This window comes from Pimephales promelas, chromosome 6 (genome assembly GCF_988280905.1).
Source record: "Pimephales promelas chromosome 6, fPimPro1.hap1.1, whole genome shotgun sequence".
Lineage (NCBI taxonomy): Eukaryota > Metazoa > Chordata > Actinopteri > Cypriniformes > Leuciscidae > Pimephales > Pimephales promelas.
In genome coordinates, this window is record NC_142774.1 from 15,317,184 (window position 1) to 15,338,937 (window position 21,754).

Consider the following 21,754-nt stretch of genomic DNA (forward strand, 5'->3'; position numbering starts at 1 on the left):
CCCAGCCTGGTTATAGTTGGTTTATCAGGCTGGTTTTAGAGGGGTTTTGAACACTTTTTCAGCTGGTCAGGCTGGTCTTAGCTGGTCAAGTTGGTTTTAGCTGGTCAGGCTGGTCTTAGCTGGTCAGGCTGGGAGACCAGCTTGACCAGCTAAGTCAGGCTGAGAGACCAGCTAAGCCAGGCTGGGAGACCAGCTTGACCAGCTAAGCCAGGCTGGGTGACCAACTAAAACCAGCTACTTCCAGCTTAAACCAGCTAAGACCAGCCAACCAGCCTAGGCTGGTTTTAGCTGGACTTTTCAGCAGGGATGCCACCCAGCTTCAAGCAGAGAATGTCTAATTGAAGAGAATTGGCACTGGCTGGTTACTTCCGGGTTCTGGACTGGCTGCAGTAACATGTCTCTGTCCATGCGGGGGTGCTCGCGGTCGAGTGCAGAATGAATGGGAGTCAATGGGGTTTCACCCCTATAAATCCACTTTTCTCAGGATGTAATTTTTTGTCAAGTAATTTGAAAGTTGCATTCAAAAGGGAGGGCTAAGATAATACACTCAGCTGAAAATTGCATTTTTAAGTTCACTTATCTGTTCTAAAAATCCGTTCAAAAATGTGATGACGTCACACAATAGCAGAATGCTAGCGTGTTCCCGGCCAACAACGGCCTAACCTGTAAGAAATCAAAAGGACATAAGTACTCGTTCATTCGACTTTTGGCCTATAATCTATATTGAACTTGCAGAATCAACAATAAAATCTATGTTAATTTAACGACAAGCAGGTGAAAGAGACACATTTAGCCGTTTAGCCCCATAGACTCCCATTCATTCTGCTCTCGCCCGCGAGCACCTCCAGTGGAATTCTAATGGAACTGCAACCAGGATAATACACAACGGGGCTAATAGGAAGTGCCAAGGCTCTCCGTTAGACGGGCTCTGCTTCAAGGCTCTCCTGACAAGGCACACCTGAAGCTATTAAATGCAGAGTTCACCTTCCCACATCAGACCAGACTCATGGATGTGCAATGGTGTCCTCACCCACCAAGTCCAGCACCCACCATATCAGAAAGCATGTGTCACAGCTAATTGGCCACCATGCCCACAAAACACCACTCCTCGTGCCTCAGACACCTGACAGCTGGGCCCACGTCTCTACTTGGGCCTGTTCACAACATGGCGAATATTCTGTGAAAAAAATTGGTGCGACAAACATTTTTTTTTAAATACATCTGTTAATCCGACTGAAGTAAACATTTGCATGCTGTGAACACTTTTTTTTTTTTTTTTTACGAAAAGGTTCTGTGGAAAAAACTGGACAACCAATTTTGCTTTGGTCACATGCCTAGAGACGCTGCTGTTACATAAAACTAAGACTTGGTGGCACTCACAAACATGATTTTTGCTAAGTGAAAGTGAATAGCAGAGGAATAATCTGGAACCGATTCTCTTGGTCTCTGTATTTAGTGTTGTTTGATAAACACCATAGCGAATCAAAAATCTGAACCGGAGAAACCAGCTGCTTTTCTGTAAGCACCAACTACTTTTACAGAGTGATTTTGCATTTTCATTCAGCCTGTCTAGCATTTCTTATGCATTACTATGCATTACTTATCCATTGCGATTTGTCTGAACAGATAAATCACATGTGAACATCGAAAGAAAGGAAACATATATATTATTACTACAGATTTAGCTTTCAAATATTAACTATTTCTACTATTACCTGCACAAAATGCTGGAAAAAAACTAACAAAAGTAAATGCATCATGAGACAAATCTGAATCATATCTTAAACCTACTATTTATTTATTTTTTTACATTTAAACATTTCTTAACCCTATTATTTTTTTCAAGGGATATAGTGCCTAAATGTTTGATTATTACACCACTGAAGAATGCACTGTGTAGTGATTTAGTAGTGCCATAAGGTCATGCTTCGTCTGCAAGAGGTTGGCTGGAGAATCTGGGAAAGGTCTGTTAGCACAGTGGGGGTTTGCTGGAGTTGGCGGCACGTTCTCAGACCTAGCTCATCTCCCGCGGATATGCAGCCTGCCAAACGGAGGCCGGTAGTGTGTGTGCTCCCCATAGCCCGAGCAGTCGGAGACCATCTCAGCAGATTCCCCCGGAATTTAGGTCAGGCTCCAGAGCCGGCACAACCATCAGAGTTTCCATTCAGCACAGGCTCGGGGTTGAGCGCCTAAGAGATATGGCTGATCTTTTACTAATTTTTAGAACTCATGTGGCTTGGAATTTAGGATTGTCTGAAAGGAGCTGTAGATAATGTCAAAATCACAATCACAAGATAGTTAAATATGTTGTAAAACGGCTATAATGTGACAGATTACAAAGTATAAATTTTAAATAGGAAAAAAGAACACCTCAATCAAAATCAGAATTGAGGTTCACCTGGCTTGTGTTTTTGAATGTGAAATCTGTAAGATGGTCACTCGAAGAGGATCTATTCAGTAATGAAACAATACCAAATGGACATTAAAATTTGTAATACCAGCTAACGGCTCTTATTCCTCTCCCTTGATACCAAAGACCTTCAGTCATTTTACCTCACGAGTGGTTTCCAGTGATCTCGCCGGGAGAGGTTGAGCCACAGATGGTGGTTTATTGTTGCAAATAGGCAGTCTCGAAGTTTTACACCCCGGGTCAATGAATGCCTGAGCGCGGTAATTTCACCAAACACTGATTACCAGATGTTTTTCGAGGAACACGACTGGAATACTTATGAAGCCATCCTGACAGGCCCTCATAGAATTTGTAATGCAATCATGCCAGCTTCTAATAAGACCAATTAAGCCCTAATGGACACCGGATATGGAGCCAACAACAATAATCGGCTTACTAAAAACATCCTTGTGTTTGGCTTCCTTTGTGAGAAGTCTTTGGCATTGATCGGTGTAATCATAACTTACAATTTTTATCTCATTCGCACGAATAAGATGCAAGGGTGACAAGAGTGAAAGGCTATTTACCCTACATGCTATTTGATGCCAAAGGGCTATCTAATAATGTGCTAATGATGATTCTATGTAAACACTAGAATGCCCATTTCTGTGTTTGCAACTATACTGAATAAAGACATTTAGTATAAATTAAAATTATATTTAATTCTTTATTTTTTGCAGGATCTCCTGAGGATGGAGGAAAGCCCTTTCAGTGCCCGGTATGCGGTCTGGTGATCAAGAGAAAGAGCTACTGGAAGAGACATATGGTGATCCACACGGGCTTAAAAAGCCACCAGTGTCCCCTCTGTCCCTTTCGCTGTGCTCGTAAAGACAATCTCAAATCCCACATGAAGGTGACTTCAATCGTTGAGAGCTTGTGCCGTAAATCATGACAAAATATCTTAACGTCTCTATGATTTTTTTTTTTCTTTACGATGCATTTTTTTATGATGCAAAATTATTAGGGCTGTCCATTCATACTTTTAATCAAATTAATTACATGATGTGGCAAATAATAAAATTATTAATCACATTTATAAATATTTGCAGAGAAAAGTCCCTAAATTAAGGTAATTCAAAGGAAATATATTATTACACATTAGACATTATAAAAAAAAGTCGCTTTAGAAGTCAACAAATTATTTATGTTGATATCATTGAATCCCACAGTACAGCCCACATTAATCAGAGTCAGCGAGAGGCCATTCACACTGGATACTGAAGTGTTATTGCATTATTATATAAAAAAAAAATACATCTTGCTCAATACATATAAAATGTTATTTGATAATAATAAGCAATTGATAGAGAAGATTAGGATTCATTTTTGCAATGCTTCCTGCTCATCTTTCCAAACTTTCTTCTAATTTCTCCTGTTGCTCATCTCAGGTCCATCAGCACCAAGACCGAGGGGAGACCTTTCAGTGTGAGCTCTGCCCCTTCACATCCTCCCGCCACTTTAGCCTCAAGCTGCACATGCGTTGCCATCAGCACTTCCCTCGTCCCGACCTCAAAGTCAAAGAAGAACCCGGCACAGACACGGAGGAGGGCGAGGGCTTGCTCATGGGGGACAGTGGCGACCAGGTCATGAACACAGATGCTTCCACGTCTCCCACTGTGAGCCAACACGACGGTCGTTTGCTGGCGTCCCCCAATGAACCCTCGAACCACATCCAGATCAAGGAGGAACCCCAAGAGAGGGATGTGTCTGTGATGTCTCCCTTTGCCCTGTGTAGGGAGCGACCCAGTAGCAGCAGTAGTTCTCTGGATCTGTCGGGGCTCAAATCCAGTCCACCAGGGCCTGGACCTACAGCTCCCTCGCTTTTCAGCCCAGATATCACCACCAAAACTGCTACGGACCTCCTCATGAAGCTCTCAGGTAAGACATCACAGAGAACCACAACCACAATGTAAAATGTGATGGCATTAGATGCTTGATTTATCCATAATTTCTTGCATTTAGGATTAATTAATTGGTAATATAATATGGCAATATTGGCAATATTGCTTGATGGGAATCCAAAGCCAACATCCTGCTGGACTGTGTGATTAATTCTTAACCCCAGTTACTACTCTACCATGGAGATTTATTATAGATTTTAAACAGGTATTTTGGGTTATTACGGGTTTTTTTCAAGGATGCCATAAAGAATATCCAAGGAAAGACATAAGTCAGTGACTTTTTGATGTTATAGTCCTTGTTGAAGGCATTAAACATTAATTCAGAGCCATTTTTCTTGATACAGAGGATGCTTCTCTTTAGATTGAATAGAATTAAAGAGATACTCCCCCTTTTTTTTTTTTTTTGGTAATAGGCTCAATTTACCACTCCCCCAGAGTTGAACAGTTGGGTTTTACCATTTTCGAATCCATTCAGCCGATTTTCTGATATTTAGAAGAATATTGACTTCCATAGTATATTTTTTTCTACTATGGAAGTCAGTGAGACCAGAAACTGTCTGTTTACTGATATTTTTCTAAATATCCGATAATCAGCTGAATGGATTCGAAAACGGTAAAACCCAACTGTTTAATTCTGGGGGAGTGGTAAAATGAGCCTATTTCCAAAAAAAGTGGAGTATCCCTTTAACTGACAAATATGTTCCAGATTGACAGAAAAGACTTTTATATTATCTTCAAATGATTTCAAATATAATAACTTTTCTATTAATCAAAGAATTCTGAAAGAAACTTTGATAATAATTAGGAATGTTTCTTGAGTACCAAATCAGTTAAATCAATATTAGAATGATTTTTGAAGGATCATGTGACATGTGACATGTTGCACTGCTGTATTGTTCATTGTTACTTCATGCTACCTAATGAATGAACTAACTAACTGTAATGAATTAAACATAAATGAAGAGTGTAATAGACAATATCATAATAATCCGTTAATGCTCAGGCTAATATTGAGTGTATAAATTAATAAGCTGTTTGGGGGGCAAAGGTGAAATCTAGCTGTTAAAATGCAAAACTCACAATTACACTTGTTAATGTATTAGAACTCCAAACTTTAGACCATTAATGTTGTTGTCACTGAAAGTATAGGTAATTGTAAGACAGCAGCAAGATTGATCCGAGAGGGCTGACCAAGGGTTACCCAGAAGGTTGGCAACAGGGTCGCTGCTCCCTCGCTTAATGCAGAGTAATTAGATTGAGATCTCGGCACAGGAAAAAAATGAAAACCATTGAAACATTAGATTAATTAAAAATTCATGCATAATTCATAATTAAAAAGGAATCCGTAATTGGAAATGATTAGCGCCCTCAGCTCCATCTTGTGACCTCTTGCCTGCATGCGTAGGGACCGTTCCAGCTTAGTTAACTTCATCTCCGTCTTGGAGGAACGTGCAGAGTCTGCATTCATTGCATTGACCCCTTGTCGCCCATGGCACCGTGTACCTGGACCCTGAGGACCAGATAGACTCCTCAACACTGCAAAGCTAGGAGTTGAAACATAGTGGACATGTCCTGCTAGAGAGAGGCAAGAGGTTCCATGTAGGAGATATAGCATTAGTGCACTCTACACCCCACCTTATCAGCAGTGTTGCGTCCAGAAGATTTTTTTTCCCCATTAGTCTTTGTTAAAATTTTAAAAGCCATGAACCAAGCCAACCAGCTATAAGGTGAATCACAACATTACAAAGATTTATTTGAAGCAAAAAAATATATATATATTTAAATATCTGACAAAAGACAAAAGTACAATACTTTAATGATGGAAAGAACTACAATCCCATGAAGCATTGAAGACAACGTCATCAAAATAAAAATTAATAAATTTAAAACTAGTACAGTTGTTTTTTATTATTTATATATATATACACACACACACACATATATATATATATATATATAGATAGATAGATAGATAGATAGATAGATAGATAGATAGATAGATAGATAGATAGATAGATAGATAGATAGAATTATGGATAATGTAGTTTTTCTTACAAATTAATCTGTTAAACACAATTATATTTCAGAATAAATCTCAGAAAAAATTCAGACAAATTCAAGAATCTAAAATAATAATGCAAACAGATGGCTTCAACAAAACCAGGTGCCATCGATTAACAACCTCTGAATTCACAGTTGATCTGACTTTAAACATTTGTAAGTTATCATTAAAAATCAATTTCCCTATGGAGAAAATTATTGGAGTTTTCACTTCTGGAAGTTCACTGTTGCACTTTGTTGGCTGGATGCTCCTCTACAGAAGCAAAACTTCTGAGTCAGATAATCCTCAATTAAGTAGTTTATCTAGATTGATTTTTTTAAATGTTAGTTTTACCTTTAATAATTTGTGCAGTGGTACTTTAACAAGGATTATAACAAGGGGAAATGACAGCGGGTGCAGAACTGACCTAGTTGTCATAAGTACATAGTTTCATGTGAGTTGCCTGGTCAGGTGTGTGTGCTGTTTAATTGTCTTTGATGCCTTTTTTCCTCTCTGGATAATTTGGATTTGATAAGTATAGATATACATTTTGTTGTAAAATGTTAGGCTGTGACTTATATTTAAAGGCTAATGACTTATAGAAAAAAAAACTTATATGTACATCATTTGGAGCAGTATTGGGCAGGATTTGTGTGTCGGATAAAAAAAAAACGGTAATATGTGTATATTATGTATATTTATATGTGTGTGTGTGTGTGTGTGAATGAGTGAGACAAAAGAAACAAAAATGTGAAGGGAATTGGCTATATATAAACGAAGAATGAAGTGTAAAATAGCAGACTACTGCTTTTAGAGTTCCTCAGGCGAACTCTCACTGACCTCTGACATAATTGGCCTATCATTTCTTTGGACTGCCTGGTACTCTTCTGAGTTTGAGACCAATCCGCTTTGATTTTCCTCCACGCTGACACGTCTGTCAGCCATCCAGTTGCGATACACATTTTGATTTGGAGATGAAAGCCAGGGAAGAGCTTTGAAATGCAGGCCCCTGCACGTGCTTGCTGGACCTAATTCAATAATGACAGGTCATACGTTGTCTCTTTCTCTCAGAGAAAGGGACTCTTGGTGTTGTGACTCTGGTCACGGGCCAATAATTGGCTAAAACAATTGTGAGAGGTGTTGATTGTGATTGGTGAATCCAAAGAACGAGCGGAAACTGGAGTTTGCTTTCAATCCTCATTGTTTTTGTATGCTCTCCATTCATTTGTTCTTCGAAGTCCCAGCATCATGGAGGTTTGCCTGCCATTTCTCACATTCACCATGTGGCACTTGCTTTCGTAAGTGACCCCTACCGCATCCGGTGTCCAGCGATGTGTAGTTGCACCCTTGCTGCTTCATGTAGCAAAGCCTTTCTACCGTAGCAGACTGTTGGCTGTTGTTGGCCCCTTAACCTGCCACGTTAAGCCATCCTCGGCAGGGGCGATGACCAATTGTCAGAGCTGGGAGCAGAGCTGCATGACAGAGGTGGAAAGCTAATGAAGTGGTCCAATAGTGGGCCGCCGCAACAGAGTGAGAGGTGACAGGGTACTGGACAAGCGCCCAGCAGAGAAACGAATCAGTCCGCAGAGAGAAGGAGGCAAAAAAAATAAAAAATGAGGCCAGGTGACAGCAACGGCAGATGACAGCCTCACCGGTGAGAGCAGAGATAGCCCCAGTGTTGATGTAACACTGACCATGGGTTTCACTCCAGTCACAGAGAGAGAAAGAGAGAGAGTAGAGACAGTGAAATATAGGCTGTATTCTGATAGAAACAGAATATAATTGTCAGTACTGCTCAGAGCGCTAAATATGGTCACGTTCATTTCCGATATAAATTAGAAGTGACAAAACAATTCTTTAACTAAAGTGACTCTCTTAAATGTTAAAAAGTGTCTTGAAATTCACTTTTCAAAATTGAATGGCATAACAGAAAACTAAATTTCTTAATGATGTCTTACATTTAATTTTTAATTAAATACATTTAATTAAATTTGTTGGTGTCTTAGGTTCTTTTGTATGCACATTTGATTTAATCGTCAATAATTGATTTTCACCATCACTCAGATGGATTCACATAAGTACTGTACTGCATTTTAATTGTGGTTTATTACTGAATGTTTTGATATTTAAACATTGATTATTAAAATAAAACATTAAACATTAACTAATTTAGTGAACAAATGTGAATAATTATTATGATTTTTTTTTCCTTTATTACATTGCATAGTTAAAGGGTTAGTTCACCAAAAAAATGAAAATTCAGTATTTACCTGACCCTCATGTTGTTCCAAACCTCTATGTGTTTATTTGTTCTGCTGATCACAAAGGAAGATATTTGGAAGAATGTTTTAATCAAACAGATTTCATTCCCCATTGACTACCATAGTATGTATTTTTTTCCTACTATGGTATTCAATGGGGAATGAGATCTGTTTGATTAAAACGTTCTTCCAAATATCTTCCTTTGTGTTCAGCAGAACAATTAAACACATTGTTTGAAACAACACACAGGTTTGAAACAACATGAGGGTGAGTAAATACTGACAGAATTTTCATTTTTGGGTGAACTAACCTAAGTCTAAAAGGACTCTGTAATATTAAAGGGAATAGTTCCCCCAAAATGTCCTTCCAAACCTATATGACTTTCTGGTTACACTTTATTTCCAAATGCCAGGGACACACTTAACAACTAGCTGAAACATTCTAAGGCTAAACCGAACACACAGAGTGTGTCCGACGACTGGAGAATATTTTAAACACAGGCTGAACGCAACTGTCTCTGACTCTCTGTGTTTGGGCACTACTAACTGTAAGTAACTTTGCAACTATGTGTCAACCGAGGTCAAGCTCACACTACAGAACTATGAGACTTCATGACCCGCAACGCTGATAAAGTGCACAAACTACATGATCTTTACAGACTTTCTTCTGTGGAAGATATTACAGTGTTCTCTTTCATAGGTTCACTTAACGCTGCATCGTTACGACGCAGTGGGAACACCCTCTCGGTGTGCCGATTGTCTGAAGCCCTTATAGAATCACGCCAATACAATACACTTTTATGTCGTCATATTATATTACATATCATATTACATCTGCTCCTCAGATTTCTCTGCCTTCACAAAGCGACCATTCTAGCCCTTCGTTCTCATTTTTTCTGGCCCAAATATTCAGATTTTACCATCAGCATTCTTCATCTGCATTTCAGTGACTGCGAATAGTGGAAATCAGTTCTCCTTGCGGTGAAGTGCCATGGAATTTTGTTGTTGCCTGGTGCCATGCGCTTGCTTTATTGCGAGTGAAGACCCTCACAGTACAGGTGTTAAATGTTTAGTTTTATCTTGCCAATCGAGTTTTCTCATGATTATTTATGCCCTAGCCTGGAATTTATGCTAGCGAGACAGTTTCTTTCGGGCTGGAGGATGTGATTACACTGCAGTGTCCGACTCGGATTCCGATTAAGATTACGGCCCTGTTTTAGTTGATGACGTTCTCCCGCCTAGCGGCCAGGAACCTGACGGGTTTGATACCTTCCACTCGCATCCTCTGAGACATGTTCAGTTTTCTTCAAAAGCAGGCAGACCCTGCTGTACCAATCCAGGCAGTGGTACCTCCCACTGCGTGTCAGGACGCCAGGTGCTCTCCTTTTACGGTCGACCACTCTGCCCCACAAGATTCAGCTCGACACCTTAACTCAGGTATGTCCTTTGCATTGCAACACTCTGCTTCTGCTATCCCATTTCTTTCAAGAATTGAGGCGTCTGCCTTGGATCCTCCGCACAGTTCGCCTTGATTACACGCTTCAGTTCTGTCGCAACCCCCCTTGCAGGGTTTTTCCAACTGTAGTCGACATCACATCAGCTTCTGTACTACAGCTGGAGATTTTGTCCCTTCTCCTCAAGGGAGCGATAGAAGAGGTTCCCTCAAAGAAAGTCAAGCAAGGCTTCTTCAGCCATTACTTCCTGGTCCCGAAGAAGAGCGGCAGTCTATACTAGAGCTACGCTGGTTGAATTTCTCCCTTTACAGTTGGAAATTCAAGATCTTGACTCTGGAAGCTATCATATCTCAAATTCGTGCGGGGGACTGGTTCGTGACAGTAGACCAGAAAGTTGCATATTTCCATATTCAGGTTGTAATACGACACATGAGGTTCCTCCGATTCGCCTTTGGAGGAAAGGCTTACCATTACAGGGTCCTTCCCTTTGGTCTTGCTCTGGCGCCGAGGACGTTCACAAAGTATATGGATGCTGCTCTTGCCCGGTTGCAGCTCCAGGGCCTTCGTATACTCAAATACCTGGACGATTGGCACCTTTTAGCAGACTCCAGGTAATTGGTGACCCACCACATGGACATTGTCCTTCATCACATTCAGTCTCTCGGCTTGAGGTTAAACACAGAGAAGAGTGTTCTCATCCCATCTCAACGTACAGTTTTTTAGGGGTTCACCTGGATTCCGTTCTGATGCAGGCCCGTTTGGCTCCTGTCCGGATTTCCTGTCTTGTGACATGTTTGACCTGCTATAGGGTCGGCCATCGTGTTTGCATGGGTGCTGTTTTCTGTCGCCAAATGATTACGACGGATGCCTCTCTGACCGGCTGGGGCGTGGTTTTCGAGAACAAGCCAGCATACGGGGTCTGGACTAGGGAGACTCTCTCTTGGCACATGTACAGCTTGGAGCTGAGAGCTGTTTCCCTGGCCCTTCTACATTTTATACCTTTTCTCAAAAGGCACCATGTCATTGTCAGAACAGACAATATGGCATTTGTGTCCCATGTAACCCAACAGGGGGCCTGACAGTCACGCACCCTAGACAGGCATGTGGTATTATCCACATCATTTCGCTCTCAGGTTGTCAACCTTCACTCTTTGCGGTCTGCCTTCACCCTTTTAGCATCAGGGCACATTCCACCAGAAGTGTGGCTTCCTCTCAAGCAATTTTTAGATGGACCCTCCTGGAAGACATTTGTGTGGCTGCAAGTTTGTCCTCTCCACACAACTTTGTAAGATTCTATAGTTTGGATCTCGACATGGCTCCAGGTTCCTGTGTTTTGTCTGCTTGAACCAGTCATGTAAGTTATCTGATCATTGTACTAGTTACCCTTAGCTTACTAGTAGCGCTTAGCTTGGCAAGTTTGGTATTTCGTTCCCAGTCTGTCTTAGCTATGCAGCGTTGAGTGAACCATAGAAACAGAAGGTCTCTGGTTACTAGTGTAACTTAAGTTCTCTGAAAAGGGAACGAGACGCTGCGTCCTCTTCCAAGGTTCTCGCGCTGCCGACAAACTTCCTTTTTCGGCAGAGGAATCTGAGAAGCACATGGCGAGCACGGCAATATAATATGACGACATAAGAGCGTCGAGGCGGTGTCTGCGCCATCAGCCAATGGATTGGCGTGATTCTATATAGGCTTCAGACAATCAGCACACCCAGAGGGCGTTCCCACTGCGTCTTAGCTACTCAGCATCTCGTTCCCTGTTCAGAGAACAGTTACACCAGTAAACAGAGACGTTTTCCCCCCATCCGATGTAAGTCAATGATAACCTAAACTGTTTGGTTACTTACTTTCTTCAAAATATCTCATTTTGTGTTTCGCAGAAAGTCATAAAGGTTTGATGTCTGATTAGACCAGTTGTGAGACTTTCCGGTTTATGGAAGTTGACATTTTTGACACATCCTTTGGTCACTGTTGCTATGGTTCAAGCATGTTCACACTTATCAAGAGAATAGAAAAGGGGCTTGACTTCAGTTATTTGTTCATACCGACAGTATTTGAGCCTCTCCTGCAAGCTGTTGTATGATCACAATTTGAGAGTCCCACCTGTTTGTAAATACTTTGACCGTGTGAATAGATCTAGAGAGATGGCAGCTTCCACTCAAGACCGCCAAGGTAGCTTTATGAGAGAAAAGTATGCCAAAGATGATGTGATGACAGAACAAAATTTGAGATATTAAGATAGGCACTTGGGATTACCCCTTTATGAAAGTCTAAAAACAGTCAATAAACGGAAAGTGCTCATTTTTGTTGAGCTTAATTTGGTTTTTTTGGAGATATTCATGCCTTATGAGAAAAAAAAAAAAACTTGGCTGGCGGATTAAGCTGATAAATTATTCAACGCTCACTGTAACATGAATTCGAATGGAAATTTTGCTCTATTTTTAGCTGCAAACCGAAAGGTCACCAGAGTGGTGTGACTTTGTATCTCCGCTCTCACGTCTCCAGCTTGTACTTTTCTGCATGTCTTCGAAATAGAGGGAGCTTGTGCTTGTGCGCGTGCCGCACGCACTGTCCCTGTCTGATAGGACACGCGACCCGACACGCTCTTAATTAGAGGATGCCCTTCCAGGTGCTGACCGGACCACGCTAAGTCCGTCCGCTGACATCTGACTGGTGACATTTCCAGCCGGTGCCACCACATACACCACCCCCACCACCACCTCGTTCACCGCCTGCACTCTTCACGTGAAGGTCACAAACTCTCCCAATGGCTCCTGACGATCTTTAGCTCATAGTCATGTCCTGTCCCCTATTCTGACTGTACCTTCGGTGCTGTCGCAGATCCACATCACCATTAATCAGAGTCATCGGAGTGAGGCGGTGGTCAACTCGTGTAGATTGATGAGAAGGGTCAACGCTGTTGTGGATGGTGTATGTACTCGGATTTGGGGTGGGAGGAGATCAGATGACTGCTGAGGGGAGTTTGGTAGAGACAGAAGGGGTGAGTGATCACTGCTGATCTGTAAGGGAGATGAAAGGGGGAAAGGTGAGAGAGAGAGCAAGGGAGGGAGGGAATAGAATGGAGATTGTGTGTGTGTAAAATACATAAAGTTTTTTTGTGATGGGTAGTGTTAAGGGATGGAATATACAGTCTGCACGTCATAAAAATATCTTTGTCTATTAAATGAAAACCCAACGTGCGTGTGAACGCAACGCACGCACCCACAAATATAGTACATGGAATCAGCTACAATGTGGGGACCTGCCAATGGTCTTCACACGGAAAACTTTAAAGATGGACCCTTTTTACATTTCCAAGGTTCTCAAAAGCAAAGTCATCCATGACAGCATTTTCAATGACTTTCCAAAAGAGAAAAATAAATTGAGAGACTGATTACATTGGTCATAAGAGACAAAGATGTCAAATTTGCCATCACTCCCTCTGCCGTTATATTATAAAAGCATCAGCAATCTGTAATTTAATGTAGCATTATAAATTGTTTTATGAAAATAGATTTTTTTCAAAACTTTTCTTGAATTACGATCTCAATAACTGTGTAATTGCTTCATAGTCTGTGAAAAGGGTCCATTATTTAGTTGCAATGAAACGGAAGTAGCGAGAAATTTTTCTTCCAAACTGTGATGTAAAAGGGATTATAACAAAGGAAAAAAAATGGTTCATTGGTTCTGTGTTTTGATGGAGGCAGATCTGGATTCAAACTTGATTTCAATTGTAAGAAAGGGACAGAGTTTAAAGGATAATTCCAGTGTTTAACACCTTGAGTCTATTTTGTAGTTGGTTTTGAATGAAATAGAGTGATGGACTTTGTCTCGACTTCTTGACTATTTTAGAATCGCCCGTGACAGCTTTAGACTGGGTGTCTATGGGCATGCATAAACAAACATGTCCATAAAACAACCTTTAACGTTCATTTTCAAAACTCTGCAACTCACCGAGTGGTTGGTGGTGTTCGTTGATGTTCCGAAACAAGTAGCATAGCGAAATGCCGTTTCTGTCGTGTTTTATTTGTCACTTTTTAAAATCGCATTGATGTCTGCTGGAGGACTCAGTGCTCGTTGATATTACTGCGTTAGCTACCGAAAACGGAAAAGGGTCTGTTTACATTTGATTGTAGTCTTTTCGCTCGGTTATCCGTGGTCTTGTCATATTCGACTGTGTCTGTGACTTTCTTTACGGTGCGCTAGACACTGTGTTCCGTACAGCGTCCTGGTTGTCGCCATCAAGTGATCGGGAGTGTGCTAACGCTTCAGACTCAAATATCGAGCGGAAGTTTTTACGCGGTTGTGAGGTATCTGAAAAAATAGTTCCACTATAGCAAACAACACGGATTGAAAGCATACATTGCGCCGATATATTTTTTTTAATCATCAACGAACACCACCAACCACTCGGTGAGTTGCACAGTTTTGAAAATGAACGTTAAGGGTTGTTTTAAGGACATGTTTGTGCATGCCCATAGACACCCAGTCTAAAGCTGTCACAGGCGATTCTAAAATAGCCAAAAAGTCGAGACAGGACCCATTGTCAAAATTTCTAAGTCCACCACTATTTCATTCAAAACAAACTACAAAATAGACTCAAGGTGTTAAATACCGGAATTATCCTTTAAGCAGACTTATGTGAATGATTGGAGATGCCTGGCATGCGCCACCAAATAGTTAATAATTAATTTACATTACAAATGGGTACATTTGCTCTGATAATGAGTACCTGTAACCGCGATACACTGGTGTGCCTCAAACCATCATATTAATCTGTGCTGAATTGAGCAGAAGCGCAACTTGCACAGCTGCCAAAGCAATGTTCTTGCAGCCTTCCATACTGCTCTTTTAATAATTAAATAATGTTCTAATTTATAATATTTATATACTAAATGGTTTGTGAGAGGGTTAGATATTGGGGTACGGTTAAAGTAGCGGATAGTGTTGTGGAAAAATGTCTTCTTTTTCTTGCAAATGAAGCTCAAAAGGCAGAATTCCAGACGTCAAAATAATACTTTCATGTACAAAGCAACATATCCGAGATGATGCTCCTTTATCAGAAGCAAGATATAGCATTTTCCAAGGACAATCTACTCCCTTCCAGAGACGAGAAGCCTCCACGATATGACATTATTTCACCTCATAATAGTGGTTTTATTCTTTCACAGCCACCTGTGGTTTTCTAAAAATCCCACACTAAGCAAAAACTGCTCAGTGGCCACATATACGTTTGATCTTTGTCACAGTTACGTAGACCACAAGGCCTAAAAAACACATGTGTTTTTTTTTTAATAGTATTCAAATTAGTTCTACAATTGTTTTCTATATATAAAAAAAATTCTTAATAGAAAGTATCATCAGCTCAGTATAAAAACAATAGAAGTCGAAGGAAAGTCCCCACGAAGATACAAAACAAGCATGTGCGTGTGTGTGGTTGTGTTGTGTTGTGTTGTGGGTAACAAATGCTCCTAAAAGGATATTAAAACCTGAAATCACCTGCATTGTGGTTACCTGCTAACAATATCCACAAGGAAAACATTTAATGAATTTACTAAATCATGTTTTAATTAAAATCTATATCAGAAACAAAAATTAGTCCGCACAGGCGGCAGGCGCACACCTAGTCATTTTGCAAATTCAAATTCCATTGTGCACTTTCACCTTTTTCTATGCACTATGAACACTTTCTGGTTTATCGCAGTGCACATTTTGTACTGTAACCCTTCACTTAAACTCATTTGACCTGGAACTTTGACTGTGTGATTGTTCCTTGTACAAGTATTTTGCATAATATGTGTGGATTTCATTGCTTGAAAGAAATTAATTCTTCACTAAAGATGCATTTAATAGTTGCATTTTTTATCAACTTATGCAGCCTTGCATACGACCAGTGAGCATAAAAGAAATATTCAAATTAAAGATAAAAAAAAAAAAAACATTAAAAATATCAAAAACTTTTAAACGGTAGCGCATGTTTTTAGCATGGAAGGAATGAATTACTCTTTTCTTTTTCTTTTTCTTTTTTTTCTGCAGAAAGGTTAGCAATAATGTTAGGGAAAGAACATATCATTATTAGATGAGTATGAAAACAAAAGAAGTCATTGGATTCATATAAAAAAAAAATGAGTCAGAAAGAACCAATGGCCTGTATTCTGTTCTTGGCACTGATAAGAAGGGGCTCCATGTCTTAATATTAATTATTCATTAAAGCCTGATTAAAAATGGCCCACTTTTATTAGCATATTGAGCGAGAAAAGAAATGTGTCTTACTTTCATCTAAACTGGCCAGAATATAGAAATATATCACTACTGATCATTTTCTTTACAATTACACACAGTCAGCTTAAACACATTGCTAGATGTTAGATTCAGAAAGAACATAGTCCATATTCATTTTAAAAAATGCCAGATTTTTTTTTTTGTTTCTTCTGCTGGGCCTATTCTAGATCATGTCCTTAAAAATCCCAAAAGACAATTTTATCCTATTGCTTCTTTAGCCTATTGTATCCTTTCTGAGAAGCTAAAGACAGACTGCTAAAATGATTATTATTATTATAAGCGAATGTATATAAAAATCATCTTCTGATTGATTATCTTCATTGATGCTTAAGCTAGACTAACTAATAAATGACAATGGTCAGATAACTTGATTTAAATGGTGAGTTGGCCAAAAAAGGAAATGTCTGTCATTATTTTTTTACCCTCATATTGTTCCAAACCTGTATGCTTTCATTTCTACCATAGAACACACTTTTTGGGTCTGCTCTTAACAGAACGTTACCTTATGACTTCATAAGACATGCAATATAACCAAGTTTTTGGTTGATATCCTTTAACCCTTCACACTCAAAGGTCAACAAAAACATGGGCGTAGTTCTCAAAACCTTCGCTTTTTTTTTTTTTTTTTGCCTCACAGCAGCTAACCAGAAGGAGACCCTAAAGGGTTCATTCTGTGTCAAGGAGGAGCCCCAGGCGGAAGAGCCCCTGAGCTCTCAGAGAGGATCCAGCTACAGCTTCTGCCAAGAAGGACCCCCAGGGGCCATCAAGCAGCAAGAGGAGGGGAGCCCGATGTTGGGCAAGAGCATCCTACTCAGCCAGGACATCAACGTCAAAGTAGCTTCTGAACTGCTTATGAAGCTCTCAGGTCAGCAGATATATGTGTGTATTTTCAGGCATGCTTTATCAGTGGTTGAATTCACGAATACTGCTGAGAAAATTCAATGGCCAGAGGATTGAGTGAGTGGGTGTGTGTGAGAGATGTGTGTGCTTTACATTCTCTGCATCTTTCCTTTGACACATTGCTTAGGTCATATTTAGAATAACCTTAATGCAAAAGTACAACAAAGGTTATAGAATAATTATGTAAAATTATGTAGAACACTGTCAGGTCGTCATAAAATCTCGCATTCATTTAAATTTGCTCTTGTTTGTTGGTCAATTTTGTCTTTAGTTTGTCTTTCTTTCTTTTCTTTTTTTCTTTCTTTCTTTTCTTTCTTTCTTTCCTTCCTTCCTTCCTTCCTTCCTTCCTTCCTTCCTTCCTTCCTTCCTTCCTTCCTTCCTTCCTTCCTTCCTTCCTTCCTTCCTTCCTTCCTTCCTTCCTTCCTTCCTTTCTTTCTTTCTTTCTTTCTTTCTTTCTTTCTTTTCCTCCCTCTCTGACTTGCTGCTGTCCATTCCACTCATGTTTTCTGGGTAAAAGGAAGAGGGTCAATTCCTTTTCATGTTGTTCAGTCAATGTGCTTTTTTTTCCTGGTCAGTCCTCTGCCAAAATAAACCCATTGATTGTTGTCTTGGGCCGCTGGTCCAATCTTTATTTGAACTCTACAATGCAAAGGGTTTTAAAAAAAGTTCAGTCTAAAAAGTATTTTGTTGTCACATACAGTTTGTGTATAAATGTGGTTGAAATGGAGAAGATGGACATTTTGGAGCGATTATTTGTGGGAAAAAGTGATTTATTGATAACAAAGTACAGAGAGGGTAGTGTGGTAGAACATGATTGTGTTGCCAGCCATAATTAAATATGCGTCACTCACATGAGCACTGTGTCAGACCATATGTACCACTAAGCCACAGATCCAAAAAATTAAGTGCTATTTAATTTATATATATTGATATAATATTGCATTGAGCTGAAAAATTGATTAGTCAATGCATAATGATTTTAAACTGAACAAAAACTGGAGATTTTTACTGACTGAATTTTTAACTGGAGACCTAATTCCTTTCATAACTCAATTTTGACTAAATCTGTAGTCACTGTTTTGCATTTGTATCGCAGAGTAATCAATAACAAAAAACCGTAGATGTTTCAGGAATCATTTGAGTGACTCCATGAATCAGAATCCAGAATTGAATCATGAGAGATTCCCTCACCTAATATTGATCACCTTAAAATCGACAGGATCCTAAATTTCAATTTTTTTTGCCCCTTATTGTGACATAAATTTGAGTAAAACTTCTAATCTTGCCAGTGTACACATCATCAGAGAAGAGATATGTTTACAAGGGGGGAGGGTTCCATTTTCGAAAATTAGCCCATTATTTACTCACCCTCAAGACATCCTAGGTGTATATGACTATTTTCTTTCAGATGAACACAATCAGAGTTATATTAAATAATATAATTGCTCTTCCAAGCTTTATAATGGTAGTGAATGGTGGCCCTTGTTTTTTAAGTCCAAAAGGGCATCCATTCATCATAAAAGTGATCCATAAAGTTCCAGTGGGTTAATAAAGGCCTCTGAAGCAAATCGATGGGTTTTTGACTCCACTCGAGGTTTAAACAAATAGAGTTTAGCCGCAAACTCAAGCTTTTCTTCTCTATCCTATTCTCTATCCTCGTACTCCTCTGACATTTCTCTTTAAAAAACTGGTGTTTTGTTTTGGGCTATCCTCTGCGCTTCCGCGTTCTTCAGTACATCATGTGTCAGGTCAGGGGTTACTTACGACGTAAATCGATGCACATGGCCATCTGTCAGTTATTTTAGTTCATTAAGTTTCAAATTTGGATATTTTTCTTACACAAACACATTACTTAGCTTCAGAAGACCTTAATTCATCCTGTGGAGCCAAATGGATTACTTTTATAATGGATGGATGCACTTTTTTTGGGCTTCAAAATCTTGTCCTTCATTCACTGTCATTATAAAGCTTGGAAGAGCCAGGATATTTTTTTTGATCCGATTGTATTCATCTGAAAGAAGAAAGTAATATACACCTAGGATGGCTTGAGGTTGAGTAAATTATGAGTTCATTTTCATTTTTGGGCGAACTGTCCCTTTAATGTTTTTTTAGACACATGTTTAAAAAAAAATATATAATATAATATAAAAAAACAATGATAGGCCATGATCAGTCATTTATAATATTAATAAACAATAGAATTGTGTGGAATATTCAATAAAAACTGTCCATTTTAAAGTATTTGTAATTAACCACATCTTCCTTTTTTGTGTATCCCTTTAGTTCTTTATACATCAGGTCTTGGGAAACAATAATTGTGAGATCACAGAGGTGGCATTTTAGATGTGATTGCAAGATAATAAAAGGGCTTGAGAAAGAGAGACATCAGAAACTGAGTGAGAAAAGCACTTGCCAAAAAGAGAGAGAGATAGAGAGAGATCTAGAGTAATCCATTACAGAGGATGATAGGGAGTGATTCACTCTATAGCAGTGTATTTGACGGGCACCACACACCAGCTGCTGCTGCTCCCTCCCCATGATGCCTTACACTTCAGCGTGACTCAGCCGTGCCAAGAGAGGGCTGGTTTTAACACGTGTGCTTCCTGACTTCACAGCCCCAGGTCACGTTTCCCCTGAGAGTGAGTGAAAGTGTGACTAGATACTAGAGAAAACTAGAGAACCACGCATATACGAGTATGGTAAACACTAAGACGTGAGAAAGCGGGAGAGTACGCTTCGCTCACGTTGTTTTTGAGCATTATGTGTGTGCGTAAAGCTCATTGAGAGGTCTCCGTGACTTCCCACATTAGAACTACTACTGTACGAGCGCGAGCCTCTTACCCGCTCACCCCACCTCTAGGATGTGTTTCCTCAGCCTCTCTCTTTCTCTCCGTCTCCAGAGGCCAGGAACAGGGACCAATTAGCCTGTTTGTTGTCAAGCTGAAGCAGTTTTACACGACATGGCCTCACAGATCTCTCTCAGCGCCGCCACAGCGGCATGCAGACATGCAACCAAGTGGATCTAAATAGCTCTGCTCCGCTAGCTGCAGGCTGGGGATCAATGCCATGGAAACAATGACATCGTCTGTGGTCTTGTGTGTGATGCAGTGGTTCAGTCTCGAAAGGTCATTTAGGGGAAGGTCATCTCCGTCCGGCTCATTTGCTCATAAGCACACTGCCCTGCTGACCGAGGATGTCTCAGCAACCCCCTCTCTCTTCTTAAGGCCATCTAGCATGGCTTTACGTGAAATGCAATGGGGGTTTGTGTACGTTAGTGGTTGTGTATCACTTGACAATGTTTTGCGAATCTCCGCAACTCACTGCGCTCACTAAGTGTTTATACTTGACTTTGTATTTTGCTAAAAACGACTGACGGCAATGTAAAATATCGGATGAAACGGCAGTAAGATGTAGACCAAATTAAACATGTTTCATTATTACAGAGGTCAACTTTACTTTTCAACATTCACACCAAGGACTATAAATATAACGATAAATCTATAGCGGTAGTTCTAAAAATCGTTCTAAATATAAAAGGCAGCAGCAGGGATTCGCACTGTTTACACTAAGTGAAAATAGCGATAGATTCTATTTTACTCTGTAAAAATAGATACTATTTGCACCTCAGTTTTGTTGTATTATATAAACAATTTTTTTTTCAATTATTAGACACATGTAGACACTTTATTTCCACTTTTTCCATTTTTATTTAAAATAAGTGCTTTTCTGATCTGATATGTGATGGGGAAAGCAAATTAGTACTAGATGAGTACAAATTAGAACAAATTAGTACCATTTGGTCATGCTTCAACTAAAACAAGAGAACAAGAACAGCATGCCCATGATTTAACAAAAGCGGGAGAATGAATTAGGACAACATGGCCATGATTTGACTAAAATGAGGGAACAAATTTATGCATATGATATCTATTTTTTTCTTCCATGGTTTCCTCCATACTCCTGTTTTGATTGTGAAATTTCTTGTTCTATGTGAAGTTTTTTTTTTGCAAGCTAACTGCTCTGCATTCTAGCTTAGCACACCTTGCTTAGTCTTTACCCTACATAACTCAATGACACATTTGTATACATATTAATTTTTGTTTGATAGAGTATTACAAATGGCTACCCACTGGGGTCCTATGTATACTCAACTCAACAGGCGGACCAAATCAAAGCCGCTTTAAGGCAAGCTTCCCAAGGTTAGCAAAAAAAAAAAAACACAACATTGGTACATAGAATTAGTTTTAAATAAATGTCAATGGAAGAAAGGCTTCACTATGCTGCTTTTGTGGGGGAAAAGCTTATCATTTAATTAATTTCAACAGCCTATTGCCAAATCTTCAACATGTTTACAATTAAACATTAATTTTTTAATGATCTATTTTTAGAATTTACTTTGGAAAGAAATGCTGTTTAATAAGAGAAATCACGGACAGTTTTGCAACATGGGATTCAGTGGCACTATGGCA

General features: G+C 39.6%; 1 protein-coding gene across 7 annotated transcripts in view; it reads left to right on the forward strand.

Annotated features, from left to right (window-relative positions):
* The window catches only part of znf827 (zinc finger protein 827), a 75,694-nt gene that overhangs the window by 19,158 nt on the left and 34,782 nt on the right, over nucleotides 1–21,754 (forward strand). For 6 of the 7 annotated variants that reach the window (XM_089132152.1, XM_089132151.1, XM_039649505.2 and 3 more), the window contains 3 exons: nucleotides 3,130–3,302; nucleotides 3,838–4,327; nucleotides 17,023–17,250. In XM_089132152.1, coding sequence (XP_088988278.1) covers nucleotides 3,130–3,302; nucleotides 3,838–4,327; nucleotides 17,023–17,250 — 891 coding nt within the window. The remainder of the gene's footprint in view (nucleotides 1–3,129; nucleotides 3,303–3,837; nucleotides 4,328–17,022; nucleotides 17,251–21,754) is intronic. The other variant, XM_089132147.1, reaches the window with a different exon arrangement.